The sequence below is a fragment of the Mustela nigripes genome, chromosome 5 (genome assembly GCF_022355385.1).
Source record: "Mustela nigripes isolate SB6536 chromosome 5, MUSNIG.SB6536, whole genome shotgun sequence".
NCBI lineage: Eukaryota > Metazoa > Chordata > Mammalia > Carnivora > Mustelidae > Mustela > Mustela nigripes.
In genome coordinates this window covers 96,791,535-96,807,214 of record NC_081561.1, presented here as the reverse complement: position 1 = coordinate 96,807,214, position 15,680 = coordinate 96,791,535, and the positions used below count along the sequence as shown (strand labels likewise).

Here is a 15,680-nt window from a genome sequence, read left to right as displayed (position 1 = left end):
CATGCAAAATCCATAGCACTGATTCTAGCCCATGTAAAGAGGATAATATAATCATGGCTCTGTTGCAGTAAAAAATAAAAACAAACAAACAAACAAATAAATAAAGTAAAATTTTGGACGCCTGGGTGGCTCAGTTGGTTAAGTGACCGAATCTTGGTTTTTGCTCAGGTCACGATCTCATAGTCATGAGATCATTGAGTCCTGTGTTGGGCTTTGTAGTAAATGCAGAGTCTGCCTCATTCTCTCTCCCCTCCCCCTGCTCACTAGGGTGCTCTCTCTTTCTCTTCTCTCTCAAGAAATAAAATCTTTGAAAAAAAAATATTTAAAAGTAAAATAGAAATCTTAAGGGGCTCCCTGGGTGGCTCAGTCCATTAAGCATCTGACTCTTGATCTCAGCTCAGGTCTTTATCTTAGGTGCATGAGTTCAAGCTCTGTTTTGGGCTCCATGCTAGGCATGGAGCCTGCTTAAAAAAGAAAAAGAGAAAAGAAAATCTTTAAAAATAAATAAATACTGACTTGTGTATATCCTCAATTTCAGAAATAATAGAATGTGGAAAGCATGTGTCTTACAATCAAGAAAACACTGTACGTATTTTTAAAAGATGATCATAGTACTACATTGTTCTTTTGATAGTTTATTTGGCCCTAAGCAGCAGTAGCTAGATTTGCAGGCCCTGTGGCCCATATGTCCAGTAATGTCCTCTTCAGGTCCAAATATGGTTCCTTTTGGTCCAGAGACTTGTTCAGTTATCTTTGTTTTCATTCTTTGTCCTCCTCTCTATCCCCTCTCACTCATTCACTCAACCACAGTACACAGGGATATAACAAGAATGGCAGGGCCTTAATAAGCACCACTATTAGAAAAGGAGAAGAATAGGAAAGAGCAGTAATTGCTGATCCGTAATAATTTTGAAATCTCAATAGGCAGGTCTTGAAAGCAACTGGCTATGGAGGTAGGGGATTTTCTTTAATTGGACCTTAATCCAATTATATGGAAAGAACTCTACCCTCATTCATTGTTTTCTGTGACCCTTGACCATTGTTACCTCAAAGAACCTCTTTGGGGATTTTTTTCCATTATCATCCTTGGCTACATAGGGAAGTGTGAGCTTTGGGAGAATAGTCCCTCTTTAGAAGGTACAAACCTTTCTCATCTAGATTATGGTTTGTGGAATTTGGGAGCCTCAGGGATTTAAATTATAAATAGTCAAAGGCTTCTTTAAAAAAATCAGAGTTTGAGTAGTTTAAAAAAAAATTAAAGTTATTTCCTCAAAGTTAGTAAGCCTCTGATGTGTTTAGTTCTAGTCAATTCCATGGGTCAAAAACCATTTTTCATATGTGTTAGTAACCTCTTCCAAAAATTTGAGAGCTCCCATTTCTATACTCAGTTGGTTATTTGAGACACAGCTATCCCCTTAGAGTGGGTTTTACCACTGAGGTACTTTAGTCAGCTGAGAGATGCTAATGGACATCTATGCTGAGCCTTTTAATTCCATCTCTTCCTGTTTGGGGTCTAGAATCAGGCTGCATTCCAACCCTGCAGGATTTTAAATTTCTGTCTATTCCTTCCTATTTCTGTTTGCAAATCAGCTACTTCTTTCCTGACCTTATCATTTATTTATAATACTTTGCCAAATAGCCAATAGCAGCCAACATACACTTCGAAGATTCTCGTTTTCAGACTCTATTTATAGAACTACAAATTCAGTAGACTCTTTGTCACCTTGTAAGTTATAATAGACAACAGCTTTACCAAATATTCAGCCACTGTAAAACATGGTTCTTTATTTTTCCAGCCCCAGTATCACTTTCCTTGAAGCTCTTTGCCTAACTACTAAATCTATACTGTATTAGGGTATCTGTTATAGTAGCACATCTCTTCTAAGTACCAATTTCTTCATCTTTTTTTTTTTTTTAAGATTTTATTTATTTGACAGAGAGAGAGATCACAAGTAGGCAAAGAGGAAGGCAGAGGGGGAGGGGGAAGCAGGCTTTCCACTGAGCAGAGAGCCCAATGCGGAGCTTGATCCCAGGACCCTGAAATTATGACCTGAGCCGAAGGCAAGAGGCTTAACCCACTGAGCCACCCAGGTGCCCCTCTAGGTACCAGTTTTTGTATTAGGAGAATGAGAGACTAAATAGGCAGATAGACAATGACCAGATCATATATGAAAATAGAACTGTGACCACAATAGCAATAGGCCCAAACAGCCAGGTCTTTGTCAGTAACTGCCGACTTCTGACTCAGGACTAACGAGGGAAAGACAAATATACCCCCAACCAATCACATAGGATGCCCTGCTTCAGGTTAGCTGGCCTTCAGCTTCCTTGTGGCAGAGCATACCTGATGTCTTCCCTTTTATTCAATTTAAAGCTTTTTCATTCCCCTGCCTGCCTTTGAATCTCTGCCAAAGAGATGGTAACTGCCTGACTCCCTTGCTGTGGCAAGCTGTTAATAAGTAGATTCTGCTGGGGCGCCTGGGTGGCTCAGTGGTTAAGCCGCTGCCTTCGGCTCGGGTCGTGATCTCGGGGTCCTGGGATCGAGTCCCGCATCGGGCTCTCTGCTCGGCGGGGAGCCTGCTTCCTCCTCTCTCTCTCTCTGCCTGCCTCTCTACCTACTTGTGATTTCTCTCTGTCAAATGAATAAATAAAGTCTTTAAAAAAAAAAAATAAGTAGATTCTGCTTATTTTCAGTGGTATTTATTTATTTATTTATTTTAAAAGGTTGTTTTTTTTTTTTTTTTTTTTTTTTAAGTAGGCCTCATTGCAAGAGCTCAAATTCATGATCCTGAGATCAAGACCTGAGCTGTTTTGTAGTTAACATTGCAAAATATCAGTGTTATAACACAACAGAGATTTCTTTCTTCTTTACACAAAGTCCAGTGGGGTTCAGTAGTAAACCATTCAGTGGCTTAGGAGCCCATATTCCCTCCATATTGTGAAGCTACCATCTCAAAATGTGACCAGCATTGTCATTGAAGCAGGAAGAGAGAGCTGAAGAAGCGCTGGCTTCTAACTGCCTCAACTAGAATTGACACATTACATCAGTTCACAGAGCTTTGGCAGGAACTAATTTAGGTAATAGAGGGCAGTATGTAAATATAGTTTCTGGCAACAAGGATTTATCAAGACCAATTAGATAAAGATATGTCACACTTCTCTTTTCCATCATTATTAAAATCTGATGGTATGGATTACCTTTTGAAACAAACATTTAAACCTAATAATTCAGGATACCTGGGCGGCACATTCGGATGAGAGTCCAACTCTTGGTTTCAGCTCAGGTCATGATCTCAGGGTTATGAAATTGAGCCTCACAGGCTCTGTGTTCAGGATGGAGTCTGCTTGAGATTCTCCTTCTCCCTCTGTCCTTCCTGCTTTTACGCTTTCTCCCTCCCTAAAATAAATAAATAAAATCTTTAAAAAAAAAAAAAAAAAAGGTAATGTCTCTCTTACTTCCCCTGAAAAGCTAATGCTGAAATGATGTTGTTGTGTAGAATTAATTGTTCCTTTAAATTAAGAAACACTTTGTGTTCTTTGTGTGTTTTGCATTTGAATAAATAATTTGCAGCAGAACCATTTAAAGATCCAAAGCACTGTAGTCATTTCTTTTCTTCTTTAGTTGTTAACTTTATGTTTTAGAAAATTTCAAGCACATACTAAAGTAAAGGGAATAGGATGATGAACTTTCATGTGCCCATCACCCAGCTACAACAGTCATCAGCTACTTTGGTCTCATCTATGTCTCCATCCACTTCTCTGCAAAACCAAATTTTATTTAATAAGTAAATAAAATTTCAGACACCATATTTAAAATGAAATCCAGACATATTTTATTCACAAGTGTTCCAACATGTAGATGAAAAAGCTAAGCATAAACTAATTTTTCATTTATTTTAACTTAAAACACATTATTACATATATACCAGAACACAGTCATTTCTGGAGCATTGTAGCCTCAGATGTTAACAGTGTTAGAAATTACATTATTCAAGTACAGAGTTACAGGATATAGGATTAGGATGACTGGCCCAGCATTTTCTTTTCTTCATTTGATTTATTTGAGAGAATGAGCAAGTAAGAGAGAATGAGCAGGGGAAGGAGCAGAGGGAGAGGGAGAAGCAAACTCCCCACTGAGCAGGGAGCCCTATGTGGGGCTCCATCCCAGAACTGAGCCAAAGGGAGACTCTTAACTAACTGAGCCACTCAGGTGCCTCTGGTTCAGCATTTGCTAAAATGGATTCCATAGAAATGAATCTCATGAAATGCTCAGAGGTGGGAAAGTTCTTTGGTCAGATAAGTTTGGGTAACACAGCATTCTCTTCTTATAAATTCATGTATTATGTAAAATGAGGTCATATTTTTTGATTCCATTTTGGATTTAAAAAAATTTTTTTTATTTATTAATTTGAGAGAGAGCACAAGTGGGAGGCAGGGGCAGAAGGAAAGAGAGAAGCAGACTCCCCACAGAGCAGAGAGCCGTACCCAGAGCTTGATCCCAGGACCCTGAGATCATTACCTGAGCCAAAGGCAGATTAACAGACTGAGCTACCTAGGCGCCCCTTTTTTATCCCATTTTGATTGATAGTAATATTATGTTAGAATATGCAGTATTTTAAAAATTATCTTAATTGAAGTAGAGTTGATACATAGTGTTATGTGAGTTGCAGGTATACTACTGGGACAATTCTGTGTTATGTTTCGCTTACCACAATGTTGCTACCATCTGTCACCATATAATGCCATTAAAATACCACTGACTGTATTCTCTATGCTGTACATTTCAATTCAGTGGCTTACACATCTCATAACTGTACTTCCCATTCTCCTTCGCCCTTTTTGCCCATTCTCTGTCCCTACCACTCTAAGAAACATCAGTGTCTTCTCTGTGTCTGTGGGTTTGTTTTGGGGTTTTGTTTGTTCACTTATTTTTTAGACTCCACATATAAGTGAAATCATACGGTATTTGTCTGTGTCTGACTTATTTTACTTAGCATAATACCCTTCCATTCTGTTCATGTTGTCACAAAAGGCGATGTCTCATTCTTTTTTTTTTTAAAGATTTTATTTATTTGTTTAAGAGATACAGAGTGAGAGAAAGAGAGCATGAGCAGGGAAAGAGGGAGAAGCAGGTTCCCCACTGAGCAAGGAGCCCAACATGGGGCTTGATCCCAGGACCCTGGAATCATAACCTGAGCCAAAGGCAGATCCTTACCCCACTGAGCCACCCAGGTGCCCCCATCTCATTCTTTCTTATGGCTGAGTAATATTAACATTGTATCTATAAACACCACATCATCCTTATCCATTCATATATCCTTGGACACATAGGTTGCTTCCATATCTTGGCTATGATAACTAATGCTGCAGTAAATATTGGGATGCATATATCTTTTTTTTTTTTTTAAGATTTTATTTATTTATTTGACAGAGAGAGATCACAAGTAGGCAGAGAGGCAGGCAGAGAGAGAGAGGAGGAAGCAGGCTCCCTGCTGAGCAGAGAGCCCGATGTGGGACTCGATCCCATGACCCTGAGATCATGACCTGAGCCGAAGGCAGCGGCTTAACCCACTGAGCCACCCAGGCGCCCCGCATATATCTTTTTTAATTAGGGTTCTTATTTTTGTTGGGTAAATATTCAGTAATGGAACTACTAGGTTGTATGGTATTTCTATTTTTTATTTTCTGAGGAACAGCTATACTATTTTCTACTGTGGTTTCACCAATTTACATTTCCACCAACAGTATACAAAGGTTCCTTTTTCCCACATCCTCATCAATACTTGTTATTTCTTGTTTTTTGACTGTAGCCATTCTGACAGGTATAAGGTGACAGCTCATTGTGGTTTTGGTTTGCATTTCCCTGATGATTAGTGATGTTGAGCATTTTTTCATGTATCTGTTGTCCATTTCTGTATGTTCTTTGGAAAAATGTCTCAGATGTGCTGTATAGAGAGTGATTGTATTAGTTTCATGTGGCTTACCTGGCAAATCACTAAAAATGGGGTCTTAAAAAGCATACATTTATTCTCTTAGAGTTCTGGAGGCCAGGAATCCAAATTCATTATCACTCACCCAAAATCAAGGTGTTGACAAGGCCACCCTTCCTCCAAGAAGCTCTAGGAGAAAATCTGTTCCTTGCCATTTTGGCTGCCAGCTTTCCTTGGCTTCTGACAACATCACTCCACTCTCTGTCCCCTCAGACACACTGCCTCTTCCGTTTCTGTATGTATCTGATCTCTCTCACCCTTCTTCTCAGAAGAACACTTAAAATTCTGTGTACTGCTTACCTGAATAATCCATGATAATCTCTCTATCTCAAAATCCTTAATGACATCTGCAAAGTCCCTATTTCCAAATAAGATAACATTTACAGATTCTAAGGATTAGGAAGTAGATATGTTTCATGATGCCATCATTCAGCCTACTATAGTGATTCTTACTATTGAGGGAGGTGAATTATGAGGGACTTCTACTTTATATAATATAATATTAAAGTTTTTCAATGAGGATACATTTTTGTATAATTAGAAAAAACTAAGATTATAATTTTTTAAGGGTAAAAAGAAGGGATAAATCACTTGCATTTATTAGTTCAGCAGATATTTTTGCACAGCTTACTGTTTGCCAGGCTCCTTGTTAGGGATGGGAGCAAATGTTGTATATTGACAGAGAACAGCAAATTATGATTATTTTGTTATTTTATTATTTTTGTTATTTTTTATGCTTATTTGTTATTTGTTATTCTACTCTATCAAGGAGAATGATTTTGGAAATGGTAAAATAATAATAGTAAAATGATACTAAACTTGGAATTGAAACCCAAAATAATTATCTATTAATGAAATGCTTAGATGCTATGAATAAAATGTAATTCAGATATTCAAAGAACTAAATATGACATTGGATAATCACTGATGTTAATCCTTGATTGCAGGAAAATGATAGGTTGCAGAACAGGAAATAGAAAATATTTTCCCTCTCAGGAAGGACAAGAAGGGGAATTCTGTAAATTTTCAACTGGTGAGCTAAATGTGAAATGTAATCTATTTCATTAGCAAGCTATTAATATTTTGGGGAGGCTTAGGGAAAAACTGCTTATCATTAGGGGCCAGCTTTCTTCATAAAAGCATAAGATGTGTCCATCTTAATTTCATTTATGAAGTAATTATCAGTAGATTGGGTTATGTTGTAGACAGAATATGTGTGATTTTTAGCAACACAATGACAGTTCATTTTTGTTTTTAAAAATGGAGAAATGTGGTCTTCTTGTTAAGTAGAATTGAATCGATCAGGGCGCCTGGGTGGCTCAGTGGGTTAAGCCGCTGCCTTCGGCTCAGGTCATGATCTCAGGGTACTGGGGTCGAGTCCCACATCGGGCTCTCTGCTCAGCGGGGAGCCTGCTTCCCTCTCTCTCTCTCTCTGCCTGCCTCTCCATCTACTTGTGATTTCTCTCTGTCAAATAAATAAATAAAATCTTTAAAATGCAAACTATTAAATTTTTAAAGAATTGAATCAATCATAAATAAGAACTGTACCACAGAAGTACGGATTATTGAGTCACCAGGAAACTGCCTCTGATGGTCTTTTTCAGGACTTCATCATTTTTCAGGCCTACTGCAAATAGTCATTTATGTGTATGTATAATTAACATCCATAAGTGTAATTTTTAAAAATAAAGCGTTTGGTTTTTTCTTTGTGGGTTTTTTTGTTTGTTAGTGAGAAGGGAGAGTGGCAGAAGGGAGCAAAGGGAGAGGTAGAGAGAATCTTAAGCATGTTCCATGCCCAGCACAAAGCCTGACATGTGGCTCAATCTTACAACCTTGAGATTGAGATCTGAGCCAAAATTAAGAGTTGTATGCTTAACTGACTGAGCCCCCCAGAAGTGTTTATTTTTAACAGCTCTAAGATATAATTTATTTACCATAAAATGTACTTGTTTAAAGTATACAATTCAGTGGTTGTTGGCCATAGCTATACAGCCATAATAATAATCTAATTTTAAAATAGAAAATGGCTTTATTTTACCTGTAGTGTTTTAAAACTTGCCCTTTTTAATTAAGAATGTGTTATGACGGGGCACTTGGGTGGCTCAGTCACTTAAGTGTCTGCCTTCGGCTCAGGTCATGATCCTGGGATCCTGGGATTGAGCCCGCTGTTGAACTCCCTGCTCAGTGTAGAGCCTGCGTATCCCTCTCTCCCTCTCTCTCTGCTACTCCCCGTGCTTATGTTATCTCTCTTGTTCTGTATCAAGTAAATAAATAAAGTCTGTTTAAAAAAAAAAAAAAAGGTGTTCTGGCTGTCTTTTCTTGTCAGTATATTTAGATAGAATTACATCATTCTTTTTACATCTGCTTCATACATGGAGATGTACTGTCAGTTGCTCAAACAATTACTGATGAACATCTAGATTGATACCATGTTTTGCTGTTATAAATGGTGTTACAAGCAGCATCCTTCATCTTTGAACCCTTGTGTTTCTTTGGTTGTATTGCATTGTTCTTCATAATCTTTATTCAAGCCTTAAAGTAAACTTTGTTATTCCAACCATTTTATGTCTCAGGAGACAGTTTTTGAGAGAAATAAATAAGCCAAGTTCACATTGCTTAAATTAACAGAACAAGTACTTGAATAATTTTTTGTTTTTCCATTACTTTCTGGCACCTCTAGGATTATGACAAACTAGAGCATTATCCAGAAGAGCATGGCTAGAATTAGGGAACTTAGCGGTGCATCCATCAGTTAAGCATCTGACTCTTGTTTTCGGCTCCCCCTTACTACGCCTTTGCCACAGGGCTCCACGCTCAGTGGGGAGTCTGCTTCAGGTTCTCTTCCTATCTCTACCTCTGCCCCTCCCCAACTCATCTTGCTCTCTCTTTCTAATAAATAAATATTTAGGGAGCCTGGGTGGCTCAGTGGTTAAGCATCTGCCTTCAGCTTGGGTCATGATCCCAGGGTCCTGGAATCTAGCCCTGCATCCGCTCTCTGCTCAGCAGGAAGCCTGCTTCTCCCCTTCTCACTCCTACAGCTTGTGTTCTCTCTCTAGCTGTGTCTCTCTCTGTCAAATAAATAAATAAAATCTTTAAAGTAGATAGATAAGTAAATAAATAAATAAAGGAACTAGGGATGCATAGGAGACACGTGTATTTCGTTTATCAACATATACATACATTGAGTTCTCATTATGTCAATCTCTGATAGCACTGAATAGTGATTATGAGAGAAAAAAGTTCTCATAGAACTTTTTTTTTTTAAGATTTTGTTTATTTGACAGAGATCACAAGTAGGCAGAGAGGCAGGCAGGCAGAGAGAGCAGGGAAGCAGGCTCCCTGCTGAGCAGAGAGCCTGACGCGGGGCTCGATCCCAGGACCCTGAGATCATGACCTGAGCTGAAGGCAGAGGCTTTAACCCACTGAGCCACCCAGGTGCCCCTTTCATAGAGCTTTTATTGTCAGTGAGGGTAGATAGACAATTAACAACTAAACAAGTGCAATAGTTTTAAACAGTAAAAAGTACTATTAAGAAAATAAAACTGGATAATTACGTGGCCAGTCATTGAGTTATTGAGGAGGTAACATAAGGCTGAGTAGGAGGAGGTACTTACATTTGCCTGTAGACCTTTTTATGTAACATGAATGATTATTACTTTTGTAAGAATAGAAATGGGCACCTGACTGACTGTATAGAGCATGTGACTTTTTTTTTTTTTTTTTTGGTAATGGAAGAAGAGAGAGCATGTGGGTACAGGGAAGGGGAGGGAGGGAGAGGGAGAGAATCCCAACCAGGCGCCATGCCCAGCACAGAGCTGAACACGAGGCTCCATCTCCCGATCCTGAGAGATCATGACCTGAGCCGAAATCAAGAGTCAGATGCTTAACTGACTGAGCCACCCAGGTGCCCAGAGCACGTGGACTCTTGATCTTGGGGTTGTAAGTTCAAGCCCCACACTGGGTGTACAGATTACTTAAAAATATATGAGTAGAAATGGGCTTCTAGTAGATGATAATTACCAATGTTTCACATCCCAGTGGTACCACTTAGAAACTGTTTTACTCAAACTCTCTGAACCTGTTTCCTCATATACAAAGCAGAGATAGTAAACCCTCACAGAGCTGTTAAGATGGCTAAATAAGGATTTAGACAAAGTTGTTTAGTACTGCCCATAACAGGCTCTCAACATGTACTGAGTGGGATTTCATGATGCTCCCTGGAAAGAAAACATCTTTAACACTTGCTGCATATCACAGATAGAATGGCTTTCTTGCATTATTGCTTTCCCTTTCAGTGAAGATACTTAAGTAGACTTTATGTGACTGTTCTTCTAGTATGTTTTTCCCCCCAGTTTACTTTTTTAAATTTAAATTCAGTTAATTAACATATAATGTATTATTGGTTTCAGAGGTACAGGTCTGTGATTCATCAGTTTTATATAATACCCAGTGCTTATTATATCACATGCCCTCCTTAATGTCCATCACCCAGTCCCCCCATTCCTCCAGCCCCCTTCCCCTCCAGCAACCCTGAGTTTGTCCAGTGATTAAGAGTCTCTTGTGGTTTGTCTCCCTCTCTGGTTTCATCTTGTTTTATTTTTTCCTCTCTTCCCCTATGATCCTCTGTTTTGTTTCTTAAATTAGTCCTATCAGTGAGATCATATAGTTGTCTTTCTCTGATTGACTTAATTTGCTTTAGCATAATAACCCTCTAGTTCCATCCACATCATTGCAAATTCTAGTGTGTTTTAGAAGACATTCATGCATTAAGTGAGGAATAAGACAAGTTGTCCACAGACATCCTTTCCCCATCCTGTCATTAATAAACTTACTGTCTCTAGAGTCCAAGTCCACAGTTGGTGAAAAAAGCTCCAGCATTTGTTTTTAAAGCATAAAGGTATCTTCTGGACTTGTGGTTTAAAACCTTTTTAAAGCAACAATCCTTTCTTCTAAAGAAATCTTCTACTTGGGGGTGCCTGGGTGGCTCAGTGGGTTAAGCCGCTGCCTTTGACTCAGGTCATGATCTCGGGATCCTGGGATCGAGTCCCGCGTCGGGCTCTGTGCTCAGCAGGGAGCCTGCTTCCTCCTCTCTCTCTCTGCCTCTCTGCCTACTTGTGATTTCTCTCTGTCAAATAAATAAATAAAATCTTAAAAAAAAAAAAATCTTCTACTTGAAGTCTTATTTTATTTTAGATTTATTTGTTTAGGGGTGCCTGGGTGGCTCAGTTGTTAAGCCACTGCCTTCAGCTCAGGTCATGAGCCCGGGGTCCTGGAATCGAGTTCCACATCAGGCTCATTGTTCAGTGGGGAGCCTGCTTCTCCCTCTCCCTCTGCCCCTGCTCATGTGTACAGTCTCTCTCTGTCTCTTCCTCTCTCTCTGTCAAATAAATAAATAAAATCTTTTAAAAAAAATTATTTATTTGGAGAAAGAAAGCATGAGTGGGAGGGGCAGAGGGAGAAAGAGAGAGAGCATCTAAAGCAGACCCTGTGCTGATCATGGACCCCAACGCAGGGCTTGGTCTCACAACCCTGATATCACAACCCACGCCTGAAACCAAGAGTCAATCGCTTAACCAGCTGTGCCACCCCGATGCCCCAGAGTCTGATTTTAAAATCTAGAATTGGAGGTTCAGGGTGAGGTTAATGAGAGGCTGTCCATTGTATCATTCATTTACTAATCCCTCATATCTGTATATACTTTATATGCTTACTAAACACTTTTTTTTCCTTTAAGTTTTTAATTTATTTAAAATGTAATCTCTATGTGTAAACCTGGTGATTCACAGACCTGTACCCCTGGGGATAAAAATATATGTTTATAAAAAATAAAAAATTTAAAAAAAAATGTAATCTCTATACCCAACATGGGGCTTGAACTCATAACGCTGAGATCAAGAGTTGCATGGGCTCTGAGCCAGCAAGGCACCCCCGTTTACTAAGCGCTCCCAAAATTATATTTTATCATCATAACCAGTGCTTGATATAATTTTATAAATTAGAAATGGGCACAGAGAGGTTAACTAATTTTCCTCTCTGTACGGTAATCCTTAGTGGAGCCAGAACTATAACCCAGGTCTCTAACTGATAAATCAGTGTATGTTCTCCCCCAAACACATGGTACTGCTTTATCAGCTAATCACTTTATAGCTTTGCTTTTTTCTTTTACAGGGTTAATAATTTGATTGTAAAGAATTTCAGCATTCCTGGGGACTTCTGCAAAGGATCTTTTTCAGTCTTGCTCAAGAGAAAGTTCTGGATCGGTCAAGTAGTTCTTAGAGAAGTCCTTTGTGTGGGTTATAAATATAGATGTTTTCATGAAGAGGAGTGAAAAGCCAGAAGGATATAGACAAATGAGGCCTAAGACCTTTCCTGCCAGTAACTACACTGGCAGTAGCCGGCAAATGTTGCAAGAAATTCGGGAATCTCTTAGGAATTTATCCAAACCATCGGATGCTGCTAAGGCTGAGCATAGCATGAATAAAACATCAACTGAAGATCCTCGACAAGTCAGGAATCCACCCAAATTTGGGACACATCATAAAGCTCTGCTGGAAATTCGAAACTCTCTACAACCATTTGCAAATGAAACAAGTCGGAGTTCTTCAGAAGTTAATCCACAAATGCTGCAAGACTTGCAAGCTGCTGGATTTGATGAGGTAGGAATTTTGAAAGACAAAAGAAAGGATTTTCCTTACTTTACACTATGTAAAACTGTTTTGGTGATCTACAGAAATGTTTCCTTTGAGAGAATTTAACTGTGTATACAAATTTGTATATTCTAATCAGCAAAGAATGTCTACAATTCCATTAACTAGTGAAACAAAATAATTAGTTATTTCTTTAGTTTTTCTCTGTGGTTTCTGGGATTTAAAAGGTCCAGTCATAAAGTCAGATGGAAATGCAGTTGAGGAAAGCTGCAGGGGAGGACAGAGTAGGTCTCTGAGTGCAGTAGGAGCTCTGGAGAGCCTAGTGGCTGTGTGGAAATGACAGTTTATGAAGTTTAAGTTCATACTACAGAGAAAGAAGTAGAATCAGGATTTCATTAAGTAGCTATGTTCACATCATTCTCAGGCCCAACTCTAAAATTCACAAAAACTAAAAACTTACATGTTGCTCAATCTGCTAGAATTTTGAAGTTTTATTTTGATGAAATTTCATTTCATGTTAATTATGCCAAATCTTTAATATTTACTCTTAGAATTCACGTTAAAAGTTTTTCATAGCACATATATATGTTTACAGTCATATATGTTTAGATCTATAATCTGATGTTTGGACTATAAAATTTTTTTTCCATGATAACATACTTTCTCTGAATATTTTAGGTGGCAGAAATCATTTTGGTTACCAATTGCCATGGAAAATGTAACTAAATGTGAATGAGCACATGTTAATTAAGTTCTCCTTTGAAATTATAGTAGCTTTTTTTGTGCTTATAAAAATACCCATTTCAGGGGTACCTGGGTGGCTCAGTTGGTTGAGCCACTGCCTTCGGCTCAGGTCATGATCTCAGAGTCACAGGATGGAGTGTCTCCTTGGTCTCCCAGCTCTGTGGGGAGTCTCCCTCTCCTTCTGACCTTCTCCCCTCTTATGCGCTCTCTTTCTCTCTCTCTCTCTCATATAAATAAATAAAATCTTTTTTAAAAAATGTATTTCCTGTTAAAAAGTAAAGAAAACAATGAAAATTATCTTTAGCTCTACTACATAAAGACTTACCTTTAAAATTCTTTCATTATCGTTAATATTTTGGTGACCACATTTTCAGAGATTTCTGCAGTTAAAATTGATAACTTAAATATGCATTATAGTAAAGGATTTGAAAAGGAAGATTTCAACCAAACTGTAGAGAAAAAAGTTGAGTCTTTCTGGTGTACCCTGTTCATCCATTTGATTACTATTATTTCTGATCATTTTTATGCTAAGTGTTCTAAACATAATTGGATTTGTTTCTGAAAATAGATGGAGAGAAAGGAGGAGGAGAGGGCCTTTGTTGTTTTCCTGGTTAGTAGTTGAAGGATTAAGGAAATGGCTTCACATGGAGTTTCTGCTGAGTACTTTCTTCCTCATCTCTCAGCCAGAAGGCGAAGAATAAAGAAAGGAATGAATCATGGCACCTGAGTGGCTCAGTCTGTTAGCATCTGCCTTCAGCACATATATGTGAAATCATATAGTATTAGTCTTTCTCTGACTAACTTTACTTAGGTCAGTGGCCTATTTATCTTTGGAAATAATAACAGTAACTGCTTCGCATTACAAAGATATGTTAGCATTATTAAACAATCACACATTTCACATTTGTCACCTTATAACAAGGTTAAGCAAGGTTGCTTTACTAAAAGCATTTGGACATTTATCAATTCTCATTTGCCCAAAGAATGAAGTAAAGGTATTATTTATCCCTACAGTGACATAAAGAATATGACAATTTACTTCTGCTGCCTCCTTGAATGGCTCATTCTGGTAGCTTTTCATTATATTGCAGGATTTTTTAAAAATCCTAACTTGGTAGTTTAAAATTTTTATCCAGGAATGCCTGGGTGGCGCATTTCGGTTAAGTGTCCAATTCTTGGCTTCAACTCAGGTCTTGATTTCAGGGGAGTGAGATCGAGACCTCCTCAAGTTCTGCACTCTGTTGAGTCTGCTTGAGTTTCTCTCTCCCTCTCCCCCAGTTCTCCTGCCATGCTTGCTTGCTTGCTTGCTCTCACATAAATAGGTCTTTTTAAAAAAAATTTAAAAGAATAAAAGTTTTATCCAGTTTTCATTTAATTATTTTATCATTTCATAAACCCTATCTATTCCTTTAGCTATTCAGGTTCAAGGCAGTTGCAGTTTTTTGAGAACGTTTTGAGTGCTGTGTAAAATTAAAACCTCAAGTATTTCAAGATTAGTTTCTTTGTAGGAATAAATATTAAATAGAATTGATGTGTTCTTGGGGCACATAAATCTACAGTCACTGGAGTATATTTTTGCTGCTAAGCATGGGAAAAAAACCATAGTAATGTGGACACAATGTTTTCTTATCAGACTTGTATTCTAAAGTTACTGATTTAAGAGTCTGGGGTTTTTTTTGTTGCTGTTTTTTTTGGTAGACAGAGATCACAAGCAGGCAGAGACGGAGGAGCGGGGGGGGGCGGGGGGAGACAGGCTCCCCACTGAGTAGAGAGCCCGATACAGGGCTCAATCCCAGGACCCTGGAATCATGACCTGAGCCAAAGGCAGATGGTTTAACCCACTGAGCCACCCAGGTGTCCCAAGGGTTCTCTTTTTTACACTGGGACCAACACCACCAATTACAGATTTTTTTTTTTTTTTTTAAGATTTTATTTATTTATTTGACAGAGAGAAATCACAAGTAGATGGAGAGGCAGGCAGAGAGAGCGAGAGAGAGAGAGAGAGAGAGAGAGAGAGAGAAGCAGGCTCCCCGCTGAGCAGAGAGCCCTATGTGGGACTCGATCCCAGGACCCTGAGATCATGACCCGAGCCGAAGGCAGCAGCTTAACCCACTGAACCACCCAGGCGCCCCAATTATAGAATTTTAATAGATATATTAAAAGATGCAAAAAACATTCTAACATACAGCAATAATTATTCAGAAATAAAAATCAGCATATTAATCACCAAATACAATTCTAGTGCATTTAACAAAAATATGATTCCCACTATATTGAAAAAGGATGGTGGGTGCCAGTT

At 38.5% G+C, this 15,680-nt stretch overlaps 1 protein-coding gene across 2 annotated transcripts in view; it reads left to right on the top strand.

Annotated features, from left to right (window-relative positions):
• Nucleotides 1-15,680, top strand: part of LATS1 (large tumor suppressor kinase 1) — a 53,819-nt gene that overhangs the window by 11,245 nt on the left and 26,894 nt on the right. The window contains exon 2 of one of the 2 annotated variants that reach the window (XM_059400929.1): nt 12,159-12,646. The exons of the other annotated variant lie outside the window; for it this stretch is intronic. Within the exon in view, the coding sequence (XP_059256912.1) occupies nt 12,305-12,646 (342 nt within the window). The 5' untranslated portion in view covers nt 12,159-12,304. The remainder of the gene's footprint in view (nt 1-12,158; nt 12,647-15,680) is intronic. 2 annotated transcript variants of the gene reach the window in all.